At 38.7% G+C, this 14,718-nt stretch overlaps 1 protein-coding gene across 1 annotated transcript; it reads right to left on the reverse strand.

The window, feature by feature from the left end:
- Positions 1-972: 972 nt before the first annotated feature.
- On the reverse strand, positions 973-14,363 carry anxa1a (annexin A1a). Its single transcript, XM_017716690.1, has 13 exons — positions 14,282-14,363; positions 12,829-12,900; positions 10,583-10,667; positions 9,615-9,709; positions 8,531-8,644; positions 7,627-7,717; positions 7,012-7,091; positions 6,859-6,915; positions 6,559-6,652; positions 4,782-4,877; positions 3,486-3,544; positions 3,250-3,372; positions 973-1,172 (listed from the first exon to the last, which is right to left on the reverse strand). The coding sequence occupies exons 1-13, from the start codon at positions 14,336-14,338 to the stop codon at positions 1,113-1,115; spliced, it is 1,083 nt and encodes a 360-aa protein (XP_017572179.1). The 5' UTR covers positions 14,339-14,363; the 3' UTR covers positions 973-1,112.
- Positions 14,364-14,718: the final 355 nt, after the last annotated feature.

The following is a 14,718-nucleotide window of genomic DNA, read 5'->3' on the forward strand; positions in this document are numbered from 1 at the left end:
TTTTTATTGCCTGTCAGGCCTGGCCAAACAAATAAAATAAAAACTTTAACAAGAATAGGCTTTAGTAACCTATAGAGCTTTTTCTTGTGAAAACAAATATGTTTGGTACATCAGTACATTCGGATTACCATTCCGATTGCAAAAATGGCCAGATATGACAGGTTAAAAAAAAAAAAAAAAAAAAAAAAAAAAAAAAAAAAAAAAAAAAAAAAAAAAAAAAAAAAAAAAAAAAAAAAGTCTTTGTGTTTTTTTACATGAATCACTTTTTATCAATTGATTTTTTAATTATTATTTATCATCTAATGGGGTCAAATTGACCAATGGATGAAACCTTTGCATCTGTAGTTTGAAATGTGACCAAGAATAAAATGTTTTCTGCCAAGGCTTACAGTGTAACCGTGTGGTCCAATGAGCAAAATTCATATACACAGATAGCTGAGAAAAGAAATGGCATTAAATGTATTCAATTTTGCGCAAAATTGTATATCACACTTTTTTTCTTTTTAATTTTATAAGAACGTCTTAAACAGTTAATATTTATATTTACATTCTAGTTATCATAGCATCCATAAAGTGCCAACCCGTCACTACTACATCTAGGCCTTCAGTTTGGGCCATAAGGTCAAAAACATGAAGAAAAAAAGCACATCTCCATGATAGCACTAATTTCTGCTAGCGCCCCTATGGGATTCTAGTAGTATGTTAGTGTTAAGCTAAGGCTGTAATGCAGTGGCTGATTGGTGTATTTATTTGTAGAGAAATTTAGACACTGCAAATATGTCCACAGTAGCCATCTCCCAATAAAATTTCTGTACTACACCACAATTCACCAGCCATCAAAGAGCCTCTGCTATACCTCTGCACAATTTTTGTGTTCTTTCATTTTCTAACAGCAGGGTGCTGCCTGCATTCCTCACGGTTGCATGAGAGGAATGTAGACTGCTCCCTACAACAAACCACAGGACACGGAAATGGCACTGAACAAATGATTTATTCATCACTTAAGTCTCGATTATATTCCTTCTTCATCCCAAGTTGTTTGTCGGCAGAAACTTTGCAGAGACTGACTCACTTCCATCGTCGTTGAGGACAGAAAGAGAGAATGCAGGTCTTTACTCATCGCTTCCGACAATGGCCAGCAAGATCTTCTCGTAGTCTCCTTTGGTGTCATCCTGAAACGACAGACCATTTACATTACATTTACAGTGTTTAGCAGAAGCTCTCATCCAGAGCAACTTACAATTTGATCATTTTTACACAGGTAGGTGAAGGTAGTGTTAGGAGTTTTGCCCAAGAACTCTTATTGGTATAGTGTAGGGTGCCTATCCAGGCAGGGTATTGAACCCCAGTCTACAGCGTCGAAGGCAGAAATGTTACCCACTACACCACTTCTAAATGAACTGTAACATTCTTGGTAGACATGTACAATTAAAAATTACTGTGTTAGTAATGTGATCAACGCATTTTGACTCCTCAAATCATCTGCAATAGTGCAGGCTGAAGCCCAGATTCAGCACACTGTGTGCTGGATTTGTTCAAATCCAGCTTTAAAATGGCTTTTAAAGCTATACCTTTAGCACCTTCTGGACTCTCTTGCAGGACTTATGGATAAATCAAATGAACAAAAGCAGCTGCAAGGTGAAAAGCTCCAGTTCCCCTCAAGGGCTTCCACTGTAACAAGGGCCATTTCAATGAACGCCTCAGTGTCACTGCCAGACTGTGATTAGTCCACCAACTAAAATATCCAGCCAGCAGCATCCTGTGGGCAGCGACCTGTGGCCAGTGTCCTGTGACCGCTGATGAAGGACTAGAGGATTGACCAACACAAACTGTGCAGCAACAGCTGAGCTAATGTTTCTACATCAACAAGGTGGACCAACAAGACAGGAGTGTCTAATAGTGTAGACAGTGAATGCAGGTTAAATGAGGACTATGCAGAAATACAAAGGTAGCATACTGACCTTAGTGTTGGGCAAATCACTACTATAAGTGTATTTTTTTCCAATCAGGACAAAACAATAGCCAGATTACACACACATTAACATCAACTCAACTACTAACGCAACATTGCCCTGTAAAGAATGCATCCACTCTCCACCTCCGCAACCAAAATATTTACCCCTATGAAGACAACCGGAATTAAAAGATCAGACAACTGAGATGTACATAACAAAGATGTGCATTAAAAAACCCAAACTGACAAGCATCCTTGCTATACTGCCACGATGGGTTTATACCATACCATTTATATCTTACCTTTGATGACTTTGGGTGACATTTTATATTTGGCTTTGGAAATGGGCTTCTGCTACTTTGTTGAAGAAAAAGGTCACGCATTTACACACATCCTCAGACACATCTACTGAATATCTGGAGCTTCAAATTGAAAGTACATTCACAGGACCACTAGTTCAATGCTAAAATCACTGAAAGCTCAATTGAGGTAATGATGGACATTCAAATTGCTGCAAAGCAGTGATTGCAGGAGAAAAAGATGTGGAAGTGGGGAATGACACAGATAGCATCAGGATTATGATCGGCCACAGAAGTGACAAATTAGTTCATTTATTTCCTCTATGCCATGACTAAAAACAGCTGTTTAGCTTTTCTCTGAATGGCTCAAGGGGGCAGTGAGCAGGCGCCCATAAAACACATTTGATGATCGGAGCCTATGTGGAGGGATGTAATTTGTTGCACTACATAATAATACACAAAACAACAAATAACTAATCGAATTAAATGCTAGTTTTAGACTGTAATTCTCCATTAATGTAGTCAATTCCATCCACTAGTGAGAACCTACAAAAATATTTAAAAAGGTCTGTGCTTCAGCAAAGCTGGCATTAAAGTGTGTGTGAAAAGTGAGTATAAAATTGAAATTCCCTTAGACTTTCCTACAGAAATCAACATTCTTGTAGCAGTGGCACTCAAGCTATTAATAAAGTAAAGATTTCTGCATTAAACACTGCTATATAATGATGTGCAGGTATGCCTTAAATCAGCATTAAGAATCTCAAAATCTAATTTCTTAATGTAGCATTAAAACACATTAAATTGAATTTGATGCTACCTGCAGATAACCTCATAATGCATACTTTAAATTGTCATACTACATTTCTTACTATATAGAGCTTTCAAAGGCTTTGTTTTTTTTTTTTGTATATGTTTCAGTATTTCAGAATGTTTGAAAGGTTTTGCATATTCATTTATGCCTATTGTTACTTTTTGGCAGTCAATAGTTGAACCTACCAGAATGTCTTTGTAGAGAGTCTTCCCATACTTCTTCTTGTACTCCTGTTTGATCTGCACCATGTCCACCTCAGAGCGGCTCACCATGATACGGGTCAGGATCTTGCCTCTGTAGCCAGAGCCCTATGGATGAAAAAGCAGTTTAAATTTATATGCGTTCAGCTACGCAATTTGCTAGTGCATGTATAGATGACTGTCCAACCTGTGCTGGAGAGCAGTAAAACCTGAATACTCACCTTCATTGCCAGGTTGAGTTTTTCAGCAAAAAAGGCAGGTTTGCTTCCAGCGCATTTCACTAGTACACACACATAGAAAGAAGTACATGAGTGATGAACCCAATTCACAAAGTTGTAAAGTTACAAATTTTCTTACAAATCTGGGATGCGATATATAAAGCACCTCAAAGGCATAAAAGAAAATCTAAAATCTTTTCTGAGCATCACATTCAACCAACAGTTGAATTCACATTCTCGATAAACTGGCTTGGTGATTAATCTGCAACTTTCAGTTTAGCAGATTCTCCACAAGTTGAGCACTTTTGTGAGCATCATAGAAAGAGAGGAAACCCACCCCAGTAGGAACTTACATATGCATGCACATTTGTACCTACAAATTCCATGTAAGTGAAGCAAAATTAGTGTTTTTTCATTTTTTGTGCATGTGAAGTGTATATAACAAAAATGTATATAAAGGGTTTTGTTTAACTAGGATTAGGCTAAACAGCTCAGTAGACAGCAACAGGCTCCTCCAACAATATTCAGATTCACTCTAACACTGCAACATACAAAGTAAAAAAAAGTCTGTTAGAAGCTTCAAGAGCTGGCCTAAGTGGCATTAAAGCATACATGGAAAGTCAAAACTAGTACTAACTTGTTGCCAACATAATATTGAAATTCCCATAGAATTCGATGCTACCTAAAGACAACCTAATGTATTCTTTAAGTTACTGCATACTGCATCTTTTACTATATAGTGTTTTCAAAGCATTTGTTTGTCATATGTTTCTGTATTTTGGAATCTTTCAAAGGCTTCAGGTAGCATGTCATTGTTGTTATTGTAATGGAATTATATTATACTGCACTTATTAGCATAAACACCATGAAACCAAATGTATACATTCTTGTTTTAATGGTCAAGTTGTGCAGTGGAATAAGCACTTTGTGTTTCAAACACTGCAAATGTGGCTACATTTGGCACAGCAGGACCCTGCAGGTTGCAACACATCATTCCTGTCATTCTTATATTACTGAAATCAAGTAGTCCTGACAGGGAGTGGCACAGAAAACGACACAAAGTTCAGCAAAGTGAGGGACCTCTTATGAACTCCACAAGAGGGTGTAGCAAAAGTGTCAATGCAGAAAGAGCACTGGCACTTTTCCTGAACGGTTTTATGGTGCAGTTAGGAAGATCGTGTTGCACCAAGCTTACCAGCAGTTGGGAAACCATGAAGCCATGAGGTCATCCATTGTAGGCAGAACTATTACATTACGACTGAGCTTAAAAATCGTGACTGAACACGTGAAACTTCTTACCGACGGCAGTCAAGCAGTTCTCAATGTCTCCCTTCAGCTCCAGGTCGATTGCTTTGGCCACGTCCACCTTGCTGTACTTTTGATATTGCTGAAACACTGGAGACCAAATGAAACGTGATGGAAAACACCCTGAAGACTGACGCTCACAATAGAATGTTTACACTACAGTGTTGGGTTTAATAAAGAGCTGTTGAGCGTGCTATTTCAACAGGTTAGAAAGAAAAAGAAAGAAAGAAACGGAAAGCGTATAAATGTCATAACTACATCATCCAATAATAACATTTCTGATCACAGAATGCAGGTAGGAAGGCAGAAAGCACAAAGGAAGCCAGCAAGGAAGGAAAAACAGAGTTTAATATTATTTGAAATGAAATGAGCAAACACTCTAACCATTTAGGTGAGTAGTTAGACAGCTAAGCTAGCTATTCCACAGAAAAGCATTTTCACTGCAAAAATTATGAACATTATAACAGCAATTGTAAGCGCTTTATTAAAAATAAACAGATGTAAAAGTAACAGTATTAAGATTTAATTGTACTCAAAAAAGTACAAGGAAATGTTTAAGTGCTCTAAAGTAGTTTCACTTCAGTGGTCGAGTACTTACTGTTCTCTAAATTGCTTTTAAGAAAATGGGCTTCAATAATTTATCATTTCCAATTTTACAAGTGGAGCCCCTAATTATTTTTAAGGTGTGGCCACAAGTTCATATACTGAGGCCATGTGGCCAAGACAAACTTAACTTGTGGCCTTGATGTATTAATTCATGGCCTCAATATGTTAATGTGCAGCCTCAATATATTAACTCATGGTATTGATATTCTCAAACCTGTTAACTAGTGGTCTCAATATACTAACTAGTGGTCTCGATATATTAACTTGTGGCAGTGATATTTTAACTCATGGCCAAAATGCATTAACTTGTGAACTCAATATATTACTTTGTGAAGTCAATATTTTACCCCGTTGCACTGATATTTTAACTTGTGGCCTCAAAATAGTAACTATTTTAATACATCCTCAATGTATTAATTTGTGACCTGAATATATTAATTTGTGGCACTATTTTAACTCATGGCCTCAGTATATTAAATGACGGCATTGATATTCTAACTATGGCACCTATATATTAACCAGTGGTCTCAATATATAAATTTGAGGCATTGATCCTTTAACTTGCAGCCTCAATACATGAATTCACAACCACAATATGCTCATTTGTGGCCTGAAAATATTAACTGGTGGCACTGATATTTTAACTCATCAACTCTATACATTATTTGTATGACCTCAATATTTTACCTCGTCGCACTGATATTTTTAACTCGTGGCCTCAAAATATTAACTCGTGACCTCAATGTATTAACTTGTGAACTCAATATATTAATTTGTGACATTGATATTTTAACTTGTGGCCTCAATATATTTATTTGTGGCATTGATATTTGGGCCTCAATATATTAAATTGTGATATCAACATATTCATTTGTGGCTTCAATATATTAACTCATGGCCTCAATATATTAACTCATGGCACTGATATTTTAACTCATGGCCTCAATGTATTAACTCATGGCATTGATATTCTAACTCATTGCACCTATATATTCACTAGTGGCCACAATATATTAATTGTGTATAATTTATGGCCATGTTATTAAAAAAACAATCACAATGTCACTTTAGGGGCTCTGAGATCTTTTTCAGAATTCCTCCCCTCTTTTTCTGTAAAGTGCATAGTTCCTGGTATCTCAATCTGTTTTTGTGAAAAAAATGCTACCTTTCCTGAGCTGATTGGCGCTCCTGGTGGTCAGGATGTCAATGAACACAGTGCAGTCTGTGCCTTTCCTCTTCTCTCCTGCCTCATACAGCGCCTGGAGAGACAGCAAAGTGACACTAAACAGGACATTTCTAACAACAACAAACCGTCTTTAAGTAGTAAGCCATATTAATATTTGCACTGTGGTAAGAAAAAAAACTAATTTTTGCAGAGTTGACATTAAAGAACAGTTTAAATTATATAACAATTATATAACATTATATAGACAGACCTATTATACAGTGCTACACAAAAACTCACCCTGGCATCCTTGTCTGCCAGGTCCTCATTCACGGTTTTGTCTTCACTTCTGGCAGCCTGACGGAGCGAATAAGAAACAGATATGATACTTCAATCCCTTCCAAGCGCACGGATAAACTGTTCTCATTCGCTTGCGTGCAGAAATAAACCCACCTTGCAGAGAGCCAGAAGGGCGTTCCTGAAGTCTCCGCTCGTGTCAGACTTGATGTCGTCCTCCAGTTCCTTCTTGAATTCTGCAGAAAATCACAGAGCGCAGTTTGGTTGCTCATTCCTGATATATTACCATGAGTATGAAAAAGCAAAACTGCCTTTAGACCAGCTTATACAGTGAAGCCTATACGCTGTACGTCAGCTCCGCAGCTGAGAAGCACTCATCTCTGATTTAAGTACAGCAAGCAGGTTTAAGCTTTATTCATGCTGGACTGTAAATCTTGGTGACTAGTCTCAGTGGGATGGAAAGCCGTCTCACCCTCTTTCACAACATGAAACAAAAATTATACACATACACATACTCATTTTAATGTACAATTACTGTTTATTTGTGGAATTTAAGATAAAAACATAAAATGTAACCTCTACAAAAGATTATTATAAAAGCTACTGTTTATATTATACCATCATTTTATGTCTTTTCCTCCAATATGTTAAACTCAGCAAACTCAGGCCATTTCCGCCATTTTTAAGTGTACACCTCACCATCTAATTTAACCGGAAGTGTTCAAACGTTTGAACATGCATTATAATCGCGCCAAAAGTGGTCAAGCTTACCATCCTTGTATGCCTTTTTGATATCCCTGATCTCTCTGTTGGTTCTGGAGGCCAAAATCTCAATCAGGGTGTCCTCATCTGTGCCCAAGCCCTGAAGAGAGAAAGAGAGAACACGGATGAGTACACTGCTATTATGAAATGATGTAAGAAGATTATCGGTATGGATAACTAATAAGAAAGGATGATAAAGATAAACTCCCATTTAATGGCCACTTCAAACCAGCGTTGGCAGAGTTGACTTAAAGAGGAATTTCAGCCAACATGAATAATTTTATTATCGCGTTCTGCTGTAAACACATCTACTCACCTCTAACAGCAACACACAAAAGAGTCTCGACAGTGAGTTACCTAGGAACACTGCCTTCTGATGATGCATCCTTCTGCTGAAGGAAGCTTATTAAGTAATGTAACTGCTAGGCGTTGGTGTTTATTAGTCACTACGTAAGTGCATTTCTTTATTGCCCTTGGGGTGGGGATTCCCTAATGGTTGCCTGACGCATTGCACACCGGGTAATGTTGCGAGAGAACATTGAGGGTTGAAAAACACAAAAATAAAAGAAAATCTGAATTCTGCCAAACTGATGAGGCTGACGGATGCAATACTGTGCTATTACATTACGTAACAAATACCATAAAACGGTAGTTTTAGGCCATTGTAATTTAAAGTTAAACTAGCTGTGCTATGACTGAGAAAGTTACTGCAGTAGTACTGTAATCATGGGATTTAGAGGCTCTGGCTGAGAAACTTTGCTGTTAGCAAAGTTGCAGTTATAAAGCTAATGTTCTGTTCCAACAGTGATGATGGTCTGTTTCATTCCCCATTATTATTTTCAATAAGTACCACCCAACTCAACCAAACTGAATTTGGTTTTACGATGAGATGTGTCAGCATGCCGCCACTCACCTTCATGGCCAGTTTGAGCTGCTGGGCATCATACTGGGCAGGAGTCTTCAGCAAGGCCAGAACCACATCCTCCAGCTCACCACTTAGAGCATGTTTCAGAGCTGCGTCCAGGGGCTGCACACAGGAGACAAAGGATAATTTGAGCTCAGTGCTTATGCTTCAATAAAATTAAAATTCGTTTTAAGGCAAATATAATAGTGAAGCAGATGCAAATGTATGTCCAAATCAATGTTTGCTTCAAAAAGCTAATAATAGACAAAATACAAATAGCATTGAGGCCCAATTCCATTTTTTTTTTTTACCCCTAACCCTTATTTTTGAGTGTCTCCTTGCCCTTTAGAGCTGAATTACAAGGGGTGGTGGTTGAAATCTTCCCACTACGAAATGAGACCCTCAAATAAAAAGAGCATTACTTCATTAACAGGTTACTACTGCTGCTCTGTAGGCGACCCTGTTGGTCTGCAGTGATAGCAGAGGAGCAGTAAAGTTCAGCAACCTCACAGTTACATTTCACAGTTTTGCATTGCGATATCATGATGAATTGTTGCATCCCTAGTTTGTTTACATTAATTATATGGTTACAGTGCCTTTATAAGCAAGTTATTGTCCAGATAAATAGTTAAATAACAGGTTTATCGTCAGTATTTCATATATACAGCATATATTCCATATACTTTTTTAATGTATCTACATTTATTCTGCATTCTGTAAGAGAGTGCAAAGTAAAGAAAAACCCATCTGAGTATCTCAATGAAAGACAGAAGTCACTGTGACAACACAGTAGGCGTGGTACATGTTGAGAGAGAGTGAGCGAGTATGAGAGTGTGTCAGGCTTTAACAGCCTTACTGAGAGGCTGAGCCTTGACTTTGAGAGAGTGGGTCTCAAGGCTTCTGCAAGTTGCTTCATGTACTGTAGGCAAGTCTAATAGCTACAGAGTGTGCCTTGGCTTCAATGAGTAAGTGCCTTTAATGGCCTTACTGGCAAACATTACTACATCCCGTGGCTTGAACTTGCGCAAGTGTGTGAGCGAGAGTTTTACTGCTTTATTTTAATGAGCGAGAGCACAGAGGTTTGAGATCTCACCTTGCCGGACGCCTGCTGATAGGCGGCTTTGATCTGCTGCCGCTGGTCATTGCTCCTCTTCACAAGCACCTCGATGATAGTGGCCTCATCCACACCTGAAACCATCACAATATAGAAATTAACAGAAAATTAAAGACATACCTGGCAACCATGACTGGGCCATAAATGTCAAAAATGAGAGAAAAAATCTTTACAATGATGCTCATTTCTGATGGTATTTTAGCTATAATATAACACTGGTGCATATGGGCATTTTCAACCATTCTAGATTATTATTTATAGACATTAACATACATTTTCCCTTGCATGTAACAGTTTACCAGAGCTCTCGCGCATACCTGTCACCGTTTTCTGTTTCACTGAAACCTGGTCAGGCTACAGGTCATATTCAGAGTCAGTGATGTATCTAAAACTTCCAGAAGGACTAGAATGACATTTCTTATCAAATTTGTCCAACCCACTGTTAATCAATGTTAATCACTGGTTGATTCTATTATCAGGTCTTAATTATGCTGGTAGTACAAGGCTTTCTGTTCAGCTCCTGAAGGCCCAACCAATGGGAAAGTTCAACTGTATCTATCTAGATACCAACAGGAAAAAAAAACGTGATTGGAGAATTTTCTGTTGGGCGTTTTGAGATTCAAACCCTCTTTAATTCCACTGAACGAAATTAGTGTTAATACAACACTTATGAATGACAAGAACGACGACACTAAAATGTGTTAAAAATTAGACACGTATTTTGTAGTTCCCTAGTTACAACAGATAAATAACAAATGGCATATCTGAAAAGACTTTACTGTCACCAACTGGATGTCAACCTATCCACACCCACCCAGATATTTTTGTACAACTCAACTACTGTGTATACTGTGAACAAAGACACAATTAATTATTTCTTCTACTTATTTTATGGCAATAATTCAGCAGATTAATCTTCCAATTTCAGGATCCATTACAGTACTGACCCTTTGCCTTGATGGCTTTGTCCAGGATTGCAGCATCGCCGCTGGCGCTGAACTGAGAAGCAGCCCCCACCGTTCCCTGGACAGTCTGCATACACCAAACACACCCTGTTAAAAAAGTCAACAGGCTGCACACACCCTACCACAGCGAAGCATGTGTGGGAAATCTAAAGACAACAAGAGGTTTTAAAGAATGTGCAGACATCAAACACACACCCTTCATAAAAATGAAACAACTTTGGTGACCTAGAATAGACTTGCATCAAATAACTCAATCAAGAGGCAACACAGGGTCATCTGTGATCACTCTTGGGGCAATTATGAACTGAAATGTAAGGAACTGTCCACTATCTGAACAATAACAAAAATTATTCTCAATGGCCATTTAGAATGTAAAGAGTATCTATAGAAATAGTGGTATTGTTGGGTTCAATGTTAGCTCAAGTGCCCAGATTTGACCACTTCTTATGACATACAAACTACTGTGTCTGAATCATGAAACCTTCATCTGACATGGAAACAAGAGATTTAAGTGCAATTGACAAATCAGCTTCAGTGCGTGAAATCAAGCGCCATCTTACCAGCAACTCACATATCATTAAAAATAAGCACATCCTAATTCATGCAGATGTTTCAGCCAATAAAAGAGGTCGAGCGGTGAGTGCACTGCTCCCCCCTACTGATCAAACATCACAGCGTTTAAATTACAACAACCAGAATAAATAAAATGTGAAATGAGGAAATGTCTCTTTAAAGAAGGTAGAATGATGTGATTGTGTAGTGTGATTATTTTCCTAAAATATAATTAAACGCTTTATTACTGCAGTGTTTGAGATATTTCTGATGCTTTTTGCTGTTTTTTTTTGTTTCGTTTTTTTTTTTTTTTGGGTGGAGTCAGTAGTATATACAAAAAAAAAATAGTGTAATAAAATAGAACATGGAACAGGCAGCATTTGTTTATACCGCAATATACGTGTAAAATAAATGCATCCACCTTCGCACCGGATTGCCATGTGCACAAATGATTAGTATTACTTTTATGTTCTATTTTTATTCTTATTATTGGTAATGATGATATTGATCATTTGTTAACCAAAAATCAAGCAGACCCAGACTGGGAAAACAATGCTGCTAGCTTGGTCCAAGGCACTAGAAATTAGCATTAGCATAGCAGATGTAAACAAAAGGCTACTTATTATGTGGACATTTCTTCATTAGATGGTGCTAAATTGCACTTGAACATGTTCATGAAAAAATGTAAAAGGTCATAAAATGACTGCAATATATTCCTCCTGCCATTTTTCTAAAAATCTTCAATACTACAGGAAATTCGCAGTTTTTAGTGGCTGAACTGTTAATCATGAAGGTATCAGCAACTTAGCAATTCAGAATTGTTCACAGTGGTGGTGATAGGAACCAGACGTCCACCTCTAAAAGCTCCCTCACAGAAAGCTATTACACGTAATGGCTTTGAATAGGTTTCTATTTTACAATAGCTCCAAGATATTTTTAGCCTAAAACTTTTTCTGAAACACACTGAAGGGAAAGAGATGTGTTCTGGGTGTGGTGAGGCAAAATAGTCCCCAAAGAATACTTTTTTTGTTGATTTTTTCCAGATTTAACATGATTTTTACCGTCAACATTACATATAAAAACTCACATGTTGGCCATTGTGCAATGTGAATAAATGGCAATAATTGTGTTCCTATCACCTCCACTGTAAAGAACTAGGAGTTTGACAGTTTCTCAATGAAGCATTTTACATCAAACTCTGTTTCAACACCTGAACTATGCAGAAATCAGTGGAATTCTCTGAATTGGGTGGGTACAGATCCCTCAAACTCCCCCTCCACTGAGGCACCAGGCTGCATCAACTGTCTAACAGAGCTCCAGAGGGCGTGTAGCGAGGGCAGAAACAGTTAAGGCCTTTTCCTCTCCCACCAAAAAGGATGACGGGGTAGAATGGGAGGGGTTCGGCATACCTCTGACTCATACGCTCCTGCAAGTGGGTTCTCTTTCTAGCTCGCCCTCCACTTTTCTCCTCCTCGTCCTCTCTTTCTCCCACCCGTCCTATCTCTCCTTCTTCTCTCTTCCTCTTTTATTACTCTCTCTCTCTCTCATTTGCTGGTTCTCTCTCTCTACACTTCTCAATTTTTCCACACGGTGCGGGAAAAAAAAAGAGAAAGAAAAAAAGGGAGTTGCTTGTTTTTTTTTGCTCCTCACTCCAGCAAAATGCTGTGGAAACTTACCGAGTCATCGGGCCCGCCCAGATAGACGGTCTGCTGGAGAAATGCCTGGACGAAGGACATGCTGGACATAATCTGCACAAATAAAACTTGGTCAACAAGATATTGTAGAAAACTTTTCTCATAAATCAGAACAATAAAAGGGCCATGACTGATTGAGGATAGAAATCCTAGAGATGGAAGAAACCATGAAGTGCTCTGCAGGTCCAGATAAGCTTGATAGACTGCAGATTCATCTCCATAAAGCTCTCAGAAATCATGTTACTTTCTCTTTTATAACAGCAGAGTCTCATGTTACATCTAAACTCACTGCACACAATACAAATGACTCAGAACTCCTGCATGTGCGTCCGCCGGGTTGCCAACAATTATGCACTTTTCTCTTGCCAAGCTGGAAATAGAAAAGCAACCACGCATAGGAACGTGATACGGATACGCCTCAAGTATGTACTTTACCTGTTGGCACTTATGAGCTCAGTTCATGCTCCTCTTAATGTTCCTCCTCATGAGAACCATGTTCTCCTCCCTCATCACCTCATCTCCATATCACGTCACTACAGACTCTCTTAATACATGCGCTTAGCGGCAATGGTTCTATTCAGAATGCCGTTTGGTGCTATGTGGAACCATTTCTGAAAATGTTCTATTTAGAAGCATGCACAACACATTCCCCATTAACTGGAAGAACCATTTCACCATGGTTCTATACAGAACTCATGGTCTATACAGAACCACTGCCTGTACTAAAGAACCCTTGAAGAACCATCTCATTTCAGTGTATATATGGAGCAAGGGCCACACCTATCTGCTAACAGACCACTACTTCAAGCATTTTAGCAACTGTTGTGCTTAAATGGTTGTTTGCGGGGTCAAATGGTTGATGGAGAGCGTGTTCTAGATAGCTCTATACAGAACCCTTGTGAAAATGGCTCTACATTGCACTAAAAGGGGTTCTGTTACTGTTACAAGCTTACTCTAACAAGAGCAGAACCCTCTTTGGTGCTATATAGAACCATTTCCAAAAATGTTCTACACAGAACCATACACTACACATTCTACATCAATCTGAAGAACCATCTGGCCACGCAAATAGATGCTTTTACATAGAACCATCTTTTTTTCAAGTGTGGAGCAAAGACCACGCCTATCTGCGAATAGACCGCCGTTTATAGCATTTAGCACTGTTTAACTTAAAGAAAGACTTTAAAAAACGGGTTTAAAGTTAGAGTTAGGGAAGAAAAAGACATTTTTTTTCTACAACGTGTCCTTAAACTCTTAAAGTCTAAAGCTAAACAGCTGCGGCTTTGCAACTTCAACACCACCAAAATATGACAACAGCTAACCTACTACAACAACGGCGAGCTAATCTGCCCTCAGAAAGGTCCAGAAATGTCCACAAGCTGAGGAAAAAGGCAGAATAAGCTCACAGCTGGTCAAAGCTCAGCTCTTCACTTACCGAGGTTCGTTCTGAGTGACGGCGGAGACTCGGACAGCAGAGCTGGAAGCTCCTCATATATACACAGCGGTACTTTTCCCACCCGCATTCCGCCAATCCCCGCCCTCGCTGTATCGCGATTGGCTGCTACGTTCGCGCGTTCTGCGCTCCGATTGGCTACTGAATCCAGATCCAAGCGGTACTTGGCGGAAAACGGGTGGGTGAAAAATAAAGCTGCGCTGACTTTACAGGTGTTGATTGTTGGCGTGTGGGCGTGGCCATCTAGCTACTGTCCAATTAAATCCACTAAACAAAAAGATGGTGACGTCACACCGAGCTGGTGTACCACTTTAGCCCGTATGTCACCAACAGAGTTTTTATTTTGTCAAAGATGCAAACCAGTGAAAAGGACAGAGGTTTTCAGAGTTTCTAATCACCAACTAATCAACATCTAATCA

The sequence above is a fragment of the Pygocentrus nattereri genome, chromosome 20 (assembly GCF_015220715.1).
Source record: "Pygocentrus nattereri isolate fPygNat1 chromosome 20, fPygNat1.pri, whole genome shotgun sequence".
Taxonomy (NCBI): domain Eukaryota; kingdom Metazoa; phylum Chordata; class Actinopteri; order Characiformes; family Serrasalmidae; genus Pygocentrus; species Pygocentrus nattereri.